General features: G+C 33.8%; 1 protein-coding gene across 2 annotated transcripts in view; it reads left to right on the top strand.

The window, feature by feature from the left end:
* The window catches only part of Atf1 (activating transcription factor 1), a 47,665-nt gene extending 33,009 nt beyond the window's left edge, over positions 1–14,656 (top strand). For both annotated transcript variants that reach the window (XM_026407064.2, XM_026407063.2), the window contains 3 exons: positions 1,048–1,227; positions 1,313–1,472; positions 12,976–14,656. In XM_026407064.2, the coding sequence (XP_026262849.1) occupies positions 1,048–1,227; positions 1,313–1,472; positions 12,976–13,120 (485 nt within the window). In that variant the 3' untranslated portion in view covers positions 13,121–14,656. The remainder of the gene's footprint in view (positions 1–1,047; positions 1,228–1,312; positions 1,473–12,975) is intronic.
* Positions 14,657–15,575: the final 919 nt, after the last annotated feature.

Raw genomic sequence — 15,575 nt, 5'->3', positions numbered from 1 at the left:
TAAATTAAGAGATTACATTTTTAAAATATCAAGTAAATAACATGTAATACACTTAACAGTGGTAGCAATAGAAAGTGGAGCTAAGATGGGCTTAATGGCTCATGCCTATAATCCCAGCTACTTGGCGCTCTACCACTGAGCTACAGTCCCCATCCCAGATGACCTATTTTTTCATAATATAACCTTTTATTCTATTTGAAAAATTTCCATAGGCAAATGTTAACCATTTAAAGATATTTTGAAGTTATAATTTTTAATGCTGCTTTTGAAAAAAAAATATATTTCTGTTCCCTTTAAAAGCCATTGGAGCCAGTTGTGGTGGTACAAGCCTGTAATCCCAGCTACTTGGGAGGCTGAGGAAGGAAAATTGCAAGTTTGAGGTCAGCCTGTGCAATTTAGTGGGATCCTGACTCCAAATAAGATTAAAAGAGGTAGAGAGATCTCAGTGGTATATTGTTTGCCTTGCATGTATGAGGCCCTAGGTTCAATCTCCAGTACTGTTCAAAAAAAAAAAAAAATCCATTGGTGCCCTCTTTTAATGACAAATTTTTGTGACAACATTAGCAATTAGCATGAAGTGTCCCACAGATTCCAGAATGTATTATTTATCCCAATCAGTTATGTATTGTACAACTTGAGGATGAATTTTAAATAGTGCATCTGAACTATAAAGATGCACTATTTATTTATCCCTAGTGGTACTAGGGATAGAACTCTGGGATGCTTTACCATTGAATTACATCCTTGTCCTTATATTTTAAAAATTTGAGATGGGGTCTTGCCAAGTTGCTGAAGCTGGTCTCAAACTTGCACTCTTCCTGTGTAGCAGGGATTACAGGTGTGTGCCACTGTACTGCACACAGTCGTTTTATCTATTTTAGTGCACCCATATCTTTCTTTCAGCTCAAGAGTGGTTGACAATTCAAGTAGAACTGCATTTAAATATGTTTTAATAAGGAATTAAAATAGGTGTAATTATAAATATTTGTTACTGCTTTGAATTAGTGTATACAGCCTTATAATAGTATTTTTTCTCTTTGGTTAAAGTTGCCATTGCCCCAAATGGAGCCTTACAGTTGGCCAGTCCAGGCACCGATGGAGTACAGGGACTTCAGACATTAACCATGACAAATTCAGGCAGTACTCAGCAAGGCACAATCCTACAGTATGCACAGACCTCTGATGGACAACAAATACTTGTGCCCAGCAACCAGGTGGTTGTACAAAGTAAGTATATTTAACTATCTATAGAAAGTGTCCCAAAGTACTTTCAAATACACGTATCAATTAACTTACTTTTTTGACTACACAGCTGCATCAGGAGATATGCAGACATATCAGATCCGCACCACACCTTCGGCTACTTCACTGCCACAGACTGTGGTGATGACATCCCCTGTGACTCTAACATCTCAGACAGCTAAGACAGATGACCCCCAATTAAAAAGAGAAATAAGGTTGATGAAAAACAGGTAGGTGATAAAGTTATACAATCATAATATGTAAGGTTGGGCTGGGGTTGTAGCTCAGCGGTAGAGCACTCACCTAGCACATTCGAGACCCTGGGTTCGATCCTCAGCACCACATAAAAAATCAATAAACAAAAGAAAGGTATTGTACAACTAAAAAATAAATATTAAAAAAAAATATGTAAGGCTTTGTAAATCTCAAAACATAACCAGATGCTAGTTGAAATTGTATAATTAGAAATAAGAAGGGGGTTTATATCAATTTTATTTTACTATTATGTCTAGTTTATTCCCAATGGATCAGTGAATCCCATTGATTAGTCTCTTTATTCAATATGGCATATGACCTAGAATTCTTCCAGTTTTATTGTGACCTTTGAAAATAGCACTGTTGGGCAAAACTTTTCAAATATTTGGCTTTGGCATAAGGGAATATTGTCCCTGGTTTGATCTACCCAGACCACTAAAACTTCCTACATATCAAGGCTGATTCACTTTCCAACGTGTTCACTGGAGTAACACTTCTCATTTTCTTTAAGAACTTTTCCTTTGCATTCACAGCTTGTTTACCTGTTTGGCCAAGAAACATTTGGCCTATCATCTTTCAATAGGCCTTCCTCCCTAAGCTTAATCATTTCTAACTTTTGATTTAAAATGAAAGATGTGCAATTTTTTTCTTCCTTCATTATAAGGTTATAAATTGGCTTAATTTCAATATTATGTCTCAGGGAATAGGAAAATCCAATGAGAGGGAAAGAGATGGGGGAACATATTTATCAAATAAATTTGCTGCCTTATGTGGGCACTGTTCATGATACCCCAAAACATATTTGTAACAGCAAAGATTGCCCTAACAGATAAAATAATAATAATGAAAAAGTATGAAATATTGTAAGTATTACCAAAATGTGACATAGAATCATAAAGTAGGATCAACACATTACTTGTAAAGCACAATGTGATAAAACAAAATATAGAGCTGTGTGCTTGGTGGTGCATCCCTATAATCCCAAGATTCTCAGGAGGCTGAGGCAGGAGGATTGATTACAAATTTGAAGTTGGCCTCAGCAACTTAGTGAGACCCTGTCCCAAATTAAAAAAAAAAAAGTATCCTATAATTTGTTGCTTTCTATTGACTAGAACAAAAGAAGAGAGGGTTATTGGTATTCTACATAATACATAGACATAAAATATAGCAGGAAAGTTTGCTCATAAAAATACAGCAGAGTGATTTAACTACCAGAGACATTTACTTTAATCTTAAATTATTTTAAACATTACTATACACAATATATTTTAAAGATTACTAAGGAATAAAGGGAAGGAAATATATCTCATAACTTTAAATCAAATATGAGTAACTGCTGCTTGAGAAAATGCATATAATGGGTAACATTTTATACTGTGTTCAAGAGGGGAAAAAAGGTACTAATAAATTGTATTAGAAATAAAAAAGGGGGCTGGGGATGTGGCTCAAGTGGTAGCGCGCTCGCCTGGCATGCGTGCGGCCCGGGTTCGATCCTCAGCACCACATACAAACAACGATGTTGTGTCCGCCGATAACTAAAAAATAAATATTAAAAAATTTCTCTCTCTCTCTCTCCCTCTATCACTCTCTCTTTAAAAAAAAAAAGAAATAAAAAAGGTAAATAGTCACATACAGAATAGATCAGGAGTACTCAATCACTGAGCCATTCCCCAGTCCTATTTTATATTTTATTTAGAGATAGGGTCTCACTGAGTTGTTTTGCACTTCGCTTTTACTGAGGTTGGCTTTGAACTTGCAATTCTCCTGTCTCAGCCTCCAAAGCCCCTGGGATTACAGGTGTGCGCCACTGTGCCTGGCTAGAATAGATTTTTAAAATTACTGTGTGCTTCTGTTTTCAGTTCCACATAAATAAGAAAAATAGAACAAAAGATTCATATTTTTTTAAATTTATTTTTTTGTTGTAGTTAGACACAATATCTTTATTTTATTTATTTATTTTTATGTGGTGCCAAGGATTGAACCCGGGGCCTCACATGTGCTAGGCAAATGCTCCACCACTGAGCTACAACCCCAGCCCAAGATTCGTATTTTTAAAGCAATAAAGATCACCACAAAACTTTATAATAGATGCACTTAATTGTTGAAAAATAAAATATTTCTTTAACCAAAAACTGACAGCAAGATTCACTGCAGATGAACTTGGTAACAAGGCAGGAACCAGCAAATGTAGCAGTATAAGAAAAGGAACTAATTATTTAAATATTAGAATGAGAATTGCATTTCTTTGTATACCTAGATAACCCAAGAAACTTGTTAAAAATTACTAGAATGAGACTTTTCTTTCTCATAATATGACCTTGGCTACATTTTTTTCTATTTTGGTTCTAGGAAATGAACCCAGAGGCATCCTATCACTATGATACATCCCCTACCCTTCTTATTTTGAGACAAGGTTAGCTAGGTTGCTAAGGCTAGCCTCAAACTTGTGATCCTTCTGCCCCAGCCTCCCAAGTCACTGGGATTACAGGAATGTGGCACCAGGCCCAGGTAGGCTATATGATATTTTTTAAAGAATGGGCAAATATAAAAACCACCTTTTGAAGATATTGGATAAGCCTACAGGAAAGTAAGAGATATCTGTTAAGGTTAGGAATTGAGCAAAAAGCATAAAACCAACCATTGAGGCAGCCCCATCTATCTTAGACATGCATTCAAATCTCCTTGATCAATATAGCTTTGGTATGCAAGAAGACTAGGGACAGTGTCTTGGACCTGTGTAGACTAGGGAACTAGATCAGAGATTATTCACTATGCCATAAACTGAGAAATATAATTAAAATTGGTCTAAATCACAGTACCCTCAAATCCCCTGGAGGAAAGCACTTTATACAGGCTTTAGAAGTGAATTCCCATATATCAAGTTCTAACAAACACAAGTTTAAAAATCACAGAAGACCCATAGAATCAGGCAGCCTTGATATGTGCCAAGTCCTTATGTAATTTGTACAAAAGTTTTTTTAGGTGGAAATTTATTTCTAAAATTTTTAGCTGAGGAAACTGAGGTTTAGAGCAGTTAATGATTTGCCAAAAGTTACACTGCTTAGTAAGTGGTAGCAAAGTATGATTTCAACCAGGAATCCAGGCTTGAGTTTAAGGTTTTAGAAATACTATACTGTCTTTCACAAGTGAAAGTCAGCAGAAACAATTAGCAATAGAATTGAGTTTTGTAAAGTCTTCAAGTTATCTAAGGGATAAAGGGAAGGAAATATATCTCATAACTTAAATCATTAAAGAGGGCTGGGGTTGTGGCTCAGTGGTAGAGCTCTCACCTAGCACATGTGAGGCACTAGGGTCAATCCTCAGCACCACATAAAACTAAAATAAAGGTATTGTGTTCACCTACAACTAAAAAAAATATATGTTTAATTTAAAAATCATTAAAGATCAGGAGACTAAAAAAATTAAAACTGGAATGGAAAATATAAAATTGTTATTAGCAAAGATATATTCATCTTGCCTCAAATATCTAAGAAAATAAAATACTATTTGAAATATTGAAAAAGAACCAGTTCACTTCAACATTATATTATAACTCCTTGCTAATTTAGTAAAATTGGAGAAAGAAACAAAAATTATAAGGATTGAATTAACACTATTCCTGTTGCTATACAGTTGTTTACCAAGAGAAATCCAAATGGATCTACTTAAAAATTATTAGAAGTAATGAATTTATAAAGGTTTTTTTAGCTACAATATTAGTTTTTAAAAGTCAGTTATATTTCTTTGCATCCGAAAATAAAATGTTTACAAATATTATTTAAGAAGGAATCATTTATGTGATCAGCAATTCATGTTACTTGATAATAAATCTAGCAAGATATTTAGGACCTTTATAAAAAATATTATAAAACATTTTTGAAAGATATTAAGGAAAATTAAATAAATGGAATATATACTATATCCATATATATAGAAACTCAGTATTATAAAAATGACTATTTTCCTCAGCTTGATCCATTAGATTTTGCATTTCCAATGAAATTCCATGCAGGTTGCTTAAAGAACTTGACAAGTTGATTCTAAAATTTATAGCCAAAGTATTCTAAAATAAGGCAAGGAGATACCAAGTCCTATTGAAAGCTGTGGTAATTAAAATTATATGATATTGACATTAATATAAACCAATGAAGCAGAATAGAGAGCTCCCCAAACAGATCTGTGAATATATGAAACACTGGTGATCAATGGAGCAGATCATTGAGACTCTTCAACAAATGGTACTAGACAATCTAACTAATATGTGAAAACAATATTAGATTTCTTCCTTGTTACCATACAAAAAAATTCATTCTAGTTAGATTAAAAAATGTGAAAGATGAAATTTTAAAACTTGTAGATAAAACTGTATAATCTCATAGACTCAGGATAGGGAAGAATATTCTAAACAGGACAACACACACAAAAAGATTCAGATTAATGTGTATGATTTCATTAAAATGAATAACTTCTGCCGGGTGCAGTGGTAAATACCTGTAATCCCAATGGCTCAGGAGGCTGAAGCAGGAAGATCATGAGTTCAAAGCCAGCCTCAGCAAAAGCGAAGTGCTAAGCAATTCTGAGACCCTGTATCTAAATAAAATATAAAAGTAGGACTGGGGATGCAGCTCAATGGTTGAGTGCCCCTAAGTTCAATCCCCAGTACCAAAAAAAAAAAAAAAACCAACTTCTGTTCATCAAAAAATAACACAAAGAAAATATAAGCTTTAAACCTACAGAGGAGATCTGTTAAGAAAATTTGTTTGAAAAAATATAAAGATATTCTAAACCAAAAAAGTACGACCTAATAGGAAAAAACTTGGCAAAAAATATGGATAGGCAGTTCTCAGAAAACATAGCATAATGATCACATGAAAGAGTGCCCATTTTTATTAGTAATCAGAGAACTACAAAGAGAAAGGACGGTGGAATGAGATGGACATTATTACCCCAAGTACATGTATGAAGACATGAATGGTGTGAATATACTTTTTTTAAAGTTTTTTTTAGTTGTAGTTAGACACAATACCTTTATTTTATTTATTTATTTTTTAAGACCTTTATTTTATTTATTTATTTATATGTGGTGCTAAGGATCAAACCCAGGGCCTCACACGTGCTAGGCAAATACTCTACTGCTGAGCCACAACCCCAGGCCCTATTTTTATTTATTTTTATGTGTTACTGAGGATCGAACTCAGTACCTTGCATGTGCTAGGCGAGTGCTGTACCACTGAGCTCCAACCCCAGCTGACTCTACTTTATGTACAACCAGAGACATGAAAATTTGTGCTCTATATATTTACTATGAATTGAAATGCATTCTGCTGTCATATATAACATATTAGAATAAATAAATAAATAAAATTTTTTAAAAGGAAGGGAAGGTTTAAAAACAATAGTAATATTTAAATTTAAAATTTAATAAAGTGTTGGGTTCTCCAGAGAAACAGAATCAATATGATATATATTAGTAATCATAAAAGTATACACATTAAAACTACATACTTTGATACTATTTATATCCATCCAATTGACAAAACAATTTACTTTTTTTAATATTTTTTAGTTGTCAATAGACCTTTTTTTTAAAAAAAAAAAATATTTATTTATATGTGGTGCTGAGGATTGACCCCAGTGCCTCACAGGTGCTGGGCAAGTACGCTACCGCTAAGACACAATCCCTGCCCCTAACATACACATTCTTTGACCCAACAGTTTCACTTCTGTTTGGTAAAAGATGCTATTATCTTAAAAATAATTCTCTCAATTGGCAAGAATAAATAACTACAGTGTATATAAATATATTCATATATGAAGATTTAATTCTATAAATGAATATAAAAGACAAGAGAAAGAAAAATACAGATGGCCTGTAAACATGAAATTATACTAATCTTTGTTCATCAATCAGGGAAATAGAGCAAGGAGAGACAATTTTTGAGCCATTAGACAAAAGGGTACAAATTTTCCTAATATCAAGTATTAGAGAAAGTGAAGAGAAGCAGATACTCTCTTATACTGTTGATGGGAATGTAATTCTCTGGAGATTATATATGTGTGTGTGTGTGTGTGTGTGTGTGTGTGTGTGTGTGGTGTGTGTGTGAGAGAGAGAGAGAGAGACTATATATATATATATATGTGAGAGAGTATATATATATGTGTGTGAGATATATATATATATATATATATATATATATATATCTGAGAGAGGGAGAGAGAGAGATTGTGAAAATTGGCTCATAAGATTATGGAGGCTAAGAAGTCCCACAATATCCCATCTGCTATCTGGAGAACCAGGAAAACCAGTGATGCATTCAGTCTAAGCTCTAGGGAGGGTTATAGGGGTTGGGGGACTAGAGTAAGTCCCAGAATCCAAAGGCCAGAGAACCAGGAGCACTGATGTCCAAAGGACAGGAGACAATGTCCCATTACAAGTAAAAAGAGAATTCCCTGTTTTTCAGTGGCCCCCTTCTATTCTGGCCCTCAGTGGATTGGATGATACCCACTCATAATGGTGAGGATGGATGGTCTTTACTCAGTGTACTGATTTAAATGCTAATAATCCGTTTACAAGCTCCCTCTGTTAGGTAACAGTTAAATAAATTTGGCATATTATAGAAATAATGTTTTACCAACTAGCTGAGTGTCCCTTAACCCAGTCAACAAAATCCAACCATTACAGATGTTTTTCTGCTATCAGTAACTACCTTGAAAATTATGGAGAGTAATATTACATTCATATTTTTTTTAATGTTTATTAGTTGTAGATGAACACACAGTATCTTTTATTTATTTTCATGTGGTGCTGGATCAAACCCAGTGCCTCACACATGCTAGACAAGCACTTTACCACTGAGCTAAAGTCCCAGCCCCTTACATTCATATTTTTTAAAAAATAATTTTTAGTTGTAGATTGACACAATACCCTTATTTGTTTGTTTATTTTTATGTGCCACATGCATGCTAAGCAAGCACTATACTACTGAGCCACAACCCCAGCCCTACATTCATATTACTGACAAAACTTGGGCATAGGATCCACATTTTAAAATTATATTGAGCTAAAGCAGTGTCTACACAAATAGGAAATGTACTATGTCCTTTGGTGGAGATAATATAAAAAGGAAATGTACTATGTCCTTTGGTAGAGATAATATAAAAAATTTCATTCAAATTTCACACAAATTTAATGCAGTTCAAATTAAAGTCCTTAAAATAAGTATTCGAGAATGGTGAAGAATAGAAGGTTACTTGTCTTATTGGCACTGAGTCACAAAGGATATCAATGGTAGAGCGCTTGCCTAGCATGCGTGAGGTATTGGGTTCAATCCCCGTCACCATATAAAATTAAAAACAAATAAAATAAAGGTATTGTGTCCATCTACAACTAAGAAAATATTTTTTAAAAAAGAAGTGGGGCTGGGGATGTGGCTCAAGCGGTAGCGTGCTCGCCTGGCATGCGTGCGGTCCAGGTTCGATTCTCAGCACCACATACCAACAAAGATGTTGTGTCCACCGAAAACTAAATAAATAAATAAATTCTCTCAAAAAAAAAAAGAAGAAGAAGGGATAGACAGTAAGGATAGCTAGGAGAAAGCTCAGAAATAGCTTCTTGTGGGGCTGGGGATATAGCTCAGTTGGTAGAGTACTTGCCTAATGTGTGGGGTGCTGGGTTCAATCCTCAGCACCACATAAAATTAAAATAAAGATATTGTGTTCATCTACCATAAAAATATTTTTTAAAAAAGAAATAGCTTCTTGTGCTGGTTGAGTACATTTGTATAGAATGGCTAATTAATAGATGATGCTGATAGAACCAGCTTCATCCAGAAGAAAATTAAATTGGACCCATATTTTATACTATACACAAAAGTTATTCCAGATAGATTTAAAGATTTAAAAGCAAAAAAATTAAATAAAACCTTATAAATAAAATTCAGAAAATATATAATGTATGACATTTTTATCTAAACCAATGGAGCAAAGGCAAAAACGGAGCACTAAGTATAATTTTAAAAATTTATGGGACAAGGTATAAAATATCAGAAGTCAAGTGGTAGATAAGAAAAGAATATAAAAACAATGAACAAAGGGTTCTTAGAAATGATGAGCAAGACAGCCTAACAGAAATGGGGAAGTATATGAATAGGCAGTTTATAGAAAAATAGATCCAAAAGAGCAATCTTGCCTAGCATGCACGTGGCCCTGAATTCAATCTATAGTACTGCAAAAAAAAAAAAAAAAGAAAAAAAAGAAAGAAAGAACCCAAAGATCCAATCTTGTTAGTAGTTAAGGGAATTAACAATGAATTGTCGTGTGGCAAAAATTTAAAAATGACAATACTGTCATTGAGCATATAAGGAAAATAGTATTTCATGTGTATTACTGAGGGAAACAAAATTTTAAAGTACACATACTTTGACCCAGCAGTTTCACTTCTATTTGGTAAAAGATGCCATTATCTTAAAAATATTTGCAACTTATGACTACAGTATATATATTCATATGAAGATTTAGTTCTAGAAATGAACTAAGAGAAAGAATACAGATGGCCTATAAACAGGAAACTATACTAATCTTTGTTTATTAGGGAAATAAAATATAGCAAGGAGAGATAATTTTTGAGCCATTAGATGGACAAAAGGGTATAAATTTTACTAATATCAAGTATTAGAGAAAGTAAAGAGAAGCGGGTATTCTCTTGTACTGTCCATGGGAATGTACATTGGAACAGTTTCTCTGGAGGGCAATTGGGCATTGATTTTGAATGAATATATGGCCCAGAGCAAAATGTGGCTGACAAGGAGATATATAGAATTTCATTGGAAGACACTTAGAAGTCTGTTAGGTGACAGTTAAATAAATTTGGCATATTATAGATTCTGTACAAAGATCTATGTACTAGTGTAGAAAAATTAAAACTATCCAAGATAACATCTACATGTATGATATTAAAAACCAAAAAAAAAATAACATACATATAACTTACATGTAGTGTCACCAAAATGTTCTAAGAGGCCATGCAGAGAACTGAGTATTTGCTTAAGCACTGTTTATAATTCAAATCTAAATAAAAGTTAAAAAGGTTATGTATCCACAGTCTAGCTATTGTGAATTGTGCTGCTATGAACATCGATATGGCAGTAGTACGATCTTTTAAGGTCTTCAGGGAATAGTCCGAGAAGGGCAATAGCTGGGTCAAATGGTGGTTCTGTTCCCAGCTTTCCCAGGAATCTCCATACTGCTTTCCAAATTGGCCGCACCAATTTGCAGTCCCACCAGCAATGTACAAGAGTACCCTTTTCCCCACATCCTCGCCAGCACTTGTTGTTTGACTTCATAATGGCTGCCAATCTTACTGGAGTGAGATGGTATCTTAGGGTGGTTTTGATTTGCATTTCTCTGACTGCTAGAGATGGTGAGCATTTTTTCATGTACTTGTTGATTGATTGTATGTCCTCCTCTGAGAAGTGTCTGTTCAGGTCTTTGGCCCATTTGTTGATTGGGTTGTTTGTTATCTTTTTGTCTAATTTTTTGAGTTCTTTGTATACTCTGGATATTAGGGCTCTATCTGAAGTGTGAGGATAAAAATTTGTTCCCATGATGTAGGCTCCCTATTTACCCCTCTTATTGTTTCTCTTGCTGAGAAAAAACTTTTTAGTTTAAGTAAGTCCCATTTGTTGATTCTTGTTATTAACTCTTGTGCTATGGGTGTCCTATTAAGGAATTTGGAGCCCGCCTCCACAATATGTAGATCGGAGCCAACTTTTTCTTCTATCAGATGCAGAGTCTCTGATTTGATATCAAGCTCCTTGATCCATTTTGAGTTAACTTTTGTGCATGGCGAGAGGAGGGGATTCAGTTTCATTTTGTTGCATATGGATTTCCAGTTTTCCCAACACCATTTGTTGAAGATGCTATCCTTCCTCCATTGCATGCTTTTAGCCCCTTTATCAAATATAAGATAGTTGTAACTTTGTGGATTAGTCTCTGTGTCCTCTATTCTGTACCATTGGTCCACCCGCCTGTTTTGGTACCAGTACCATGCTGTTTTTGTTACTATTGCTCTGTAATATAGTTTGAAATCTGGTATCGCCATATGCCCTTCAATGGATGAATGGATAAAAAAATGTGGCATTTATACACCATGGAGTATTATGCAGCACTAAAAAATGACAAAAATCATGGAATTTGCAGGGAAATGGATGGCACTAGAGCAGATTATGCTAAGTGAAGCTAGCCAATCCCTAAAAAACAAATGCCAAAAGTCTTCTTTGATATGATGAGAGCAACTAAGAACAGAGCAGGGAGGAAGAACAGGAGGAAAAGATTAACATTAAACAGGGACATGAGGTGGGAGGGAAAGGGAAAGAAAAGGGAAATTGCATGGAAATGGAAGGAGACCCTCATTGTTATACAAAATTATATATAAGATGTTGTGAGGGGAATGGGAAAATAAACAAGGAGAGAAATGAATTACAGTAGATGGGGTAGAGAGAGAAGATGGGAGGGGAGGGGAGGGGGGATAGTAGAGGATAGGAAAGGTAGCAAAATACAACAGTTACTAATATGGCATTATGTAAAAATGTGGATGTGTAACTGATGTGATTCTGCAATCTGTATTTGGGGTAAAAATGAGAGTTCATAACCCACTTGAATCTAATGAATGAAATATGTTGTGTCAAGAGCTTTGTAATGTTTTGAACAACCAATAAAATAAATAAATAAATAAATAAATAAAAACCCCCCCAAAAAAAAGGTTATGTATCAAAAGGTAACCAAAGGACCCATAAATTTCACTGGTCGGTATTTATTCAAGAGAAATTAAACTTACGTATACACAACAACTAGCATAAAAACATGCATAGCAGCCAACTCTACACATAGCCTAAGAGAATGAATAAACAAACTTGTTATATCCATGCCATGGACTATGCCCAGTAACATAAAGGAACAAACCACTTCGCAACATGAATGAACCTCCAAGATATGCTGAGTGAAACAGACCAGAGAGCATATACTGAATGTCACTGTTAAATGAGGTTCTAGAAAAGGGAAAACTAACCTATATAATAAAAATCAGAACAGTAGTTGCTTGGGAGAGGACTGACTAGGAAGGGACCTGAGAGAGCTTTCTGGGGTAGTAAAAAATCTGTCTTCATAAGGTATGGGTCATACAAATGTATGTACTTGCCAGTGCTAATTGAATTCTGCACTTAAGATCTCTGTATTTCTGATTGGGGTTTTGTGGCTCAGTGGTAGAGCGCTTGCCTAGCATATGTGAGGCACTGGGTTCGATCCTCAGCACCACATAAAAATAAATTAAAAAAAAAAGATCTCTGTATTTCATTGAATGTAGATGATACTTGAATATCTTAAATGAGGTGGGTAAAAAGATGGGCAGGGGAAATTACTGAAGTACATTTACCCTTTAAAAGATGAAGTTTTTTCCTAATGCTTTTTAATGCTTATATTTAGAGAAGCTGCTCGAGAATGTCGCAGAAAGAAGAAAGAATACGTGAAATGCCTGGAAAATCGAGTTGCAGTCTTGGAAAATCAAAATAAAACTCTAATAGAAGAGTTAAAAACTTTGAAGGATCTTTACTCTCATAAAAGTGTTTGATTCGTAAGAAAGTATTTTTGTGGACTTACCTAAAAAATAGATAGATTTCTTTTCTTTTTTTAGTGGAGTTTTATAAATTAAAAGGTCAAAAGTAAAGCTAGTTTTTATGTAGGCTTTTGCAACTCAAAGATAAATGTCTTATGCAAGAGATATGGTGACAGAGGAAAGTGGAAAATGACCTCAAGGAAGCTACTGGCACAACTGGAAGCTCTGTAAAAATTAAACATACTCAAGCAAGAAATGAACTTTCATCAATTTGAATTTTCTAAATAATAATAGTTGTCAATCCAAAAATGACAGATAAAATGGATTTGGTAAATTGAATTTTAGAAAATAAGTCAATTTACCCTATAGGTTTGCATTTCTTACCGTTTCCTGAAATTTACCTTTTTCAGTTGTGTATTTCATTTCTACCAGTAAATTCTAAATTACAAATATAAAAGAAAACCTGATTAATTTCTAAATATATAAATTATGTGTTCTGATTATGTAAATGTGTTCTATTGTCAAGTCTTTTAAATGGGTTTTTAAGTTTGTTTGTTGGACTTGAGAGGGTTTTTTGAGACTGGGTTAACTATTTTTAAGGGCTTGTCCTAAAAAGCATCTAAGGTACATGAATGGAATATGGTAATTTTGTAACATTTTTATCAGAATGGAAATGGAACTATTTAAAAGTTTGATACTTTTAAATATTTGGTTTTTTGGTTACTCTGGTAAGGGAGATTTTTTTTAAAACAAATGTATAATAAATTGGTTTTTTGATTCTGTATCCTGTATGCAGTTGAATATCCATTAATCTGTTGTGCTTTAATAGAATGAAATGTTTACAGGCCCTTAAAATACTATTTTTTAAAAACCTAAAGATGCATACCAAAGTTTTTCCAAGATTTTATAATCAATTTAATGTAAGGTTTATCAGATTCTAAAATAGTAAAAGTTTTTAAGGCAATTTTATGTTAGAGACTATTTGTAATATGTAGCAAATGGTACCTTTATAAGAAGAGTGACTGCCAATATATTTTTATAGCTAATCTTTATAAATTTTAATGTTGAGTTTTTAATGATTATTTTAAATGTTTATATAGTTTAGTTAAAACTTGCATCTCAAAGTATCATTTTTATATTATGGGAAGTAAAGTTTTCAGATTGGCTAATATTTAAATTTTAGGTTTTATATACAGTTTATCTAAAGTTCAAAATACTGTCATTACAGCAATGTTTAACCTCTGTACCCTAATTTGTGTACACTTTGAAACTGTACTGCAAAAAACTATTGTGTGCTTCTTTTACTATGCTTCATATTGTTGATGAAATTAAAGGATATTTGATAAAATCAGGTTTGTTGAATGTAAAATATAATGCTTGATATTCAAATGATAACCTTGCTGATAAACTATTCTGTTAATCATACTAACTATACTGCTTTTCTAGTTTCAAAGTCAAGATACATTTAACAGTTCTAGTCTATTCAACCTGTTTTAAAAGGGAATCTATTTTTTTTTTACTCAGAATCAGTTATAATAAACTAAACTAAAATTTCTGCTCTATGTGTTTAAGACATTGTTAAGGAGTCTATGATTTAGAAATCTCTATCTGACAAATTTGTGATTGGTCCTCCTAATGAAATTTTTCATTAAAAGGATCTTTAAATGGGCTCCACTGACTTGCCAAGAGTTTATGAAAAGGGGCTACTTACATCATATTTTACCTTGTGTAAAGCCAGATTCTCAAACCAGGGGCGCATTAGGCTTCAATTATGAATAGGTAGAGTCACTGAGTTATGTAAAAAGTGTTTTAACAGATAGTATACTAAGTAGATGTTATGTTTGACTATAACAGTCTAGTTCTTGATGCCTTTACAGCTAGATACCTGCAAATATTTGTAAATTCTTTGCTGCCTGAAGACTTCTGATGTCAGGCCTTGCTCACTAGACCCAATTACTTAGTCCAACAATACATAATAGGCCTGGCCATGCCACTGATGGTAATGTGAATGCATACAAATTATTTTCCTGTTTGTCTAATTTAAAGCAATGTGGAGCTTATCGAGATTTTAATAAAAATTTACAGTAGATTATGGTCCAAACATGAAATTAAATTTCAGAATACAATAGACCAAACTCAGGTATTTTACAAATAAATTATCAATTTATGTGTTTATTTCTGGAAGTAATTACTACCCATGAACACATCTAAGGCACATCATGTAAGATATCCTCTTAATTGAACAGAGCCTAAAGAATGGGCATTTGTTAGAGCTCTGAGACTGTTAACTATATTTGTTCATCCTTTTTGGGGGGGATACTGAAGATTAAACTTGGGTATTCAGCCACTGAGCCACATCCCCAGCCCTATTTTGTATTTTATTTTGAGACAGGGTCTTGCTGAGTTGCTTAGTGCCTTGTCATTGCTGAGGCTGGCTTTGGACTCGTGATCCTTCTGTCTCAGATTTCTG

Source organism: Urocitellus parryii, chromosome 5, assembly GCF_045843805.1.
Source record: "Urocitellus parryii isolate mUroPar1 chromosome 5, mUroPar1.hap1, whole genome shotgun sequence".
NCBI lineage: Eukaryota > Metazoa > Chordata > Mammalia > Rodentia > Sciuridae > Urocitellus > Urocitellus parryii.
The sequence above is the reverse complement of the archived record's forward strand: the minus strand, read 5'-3'. Positions and strand labels throughout refer to the sequence as shown.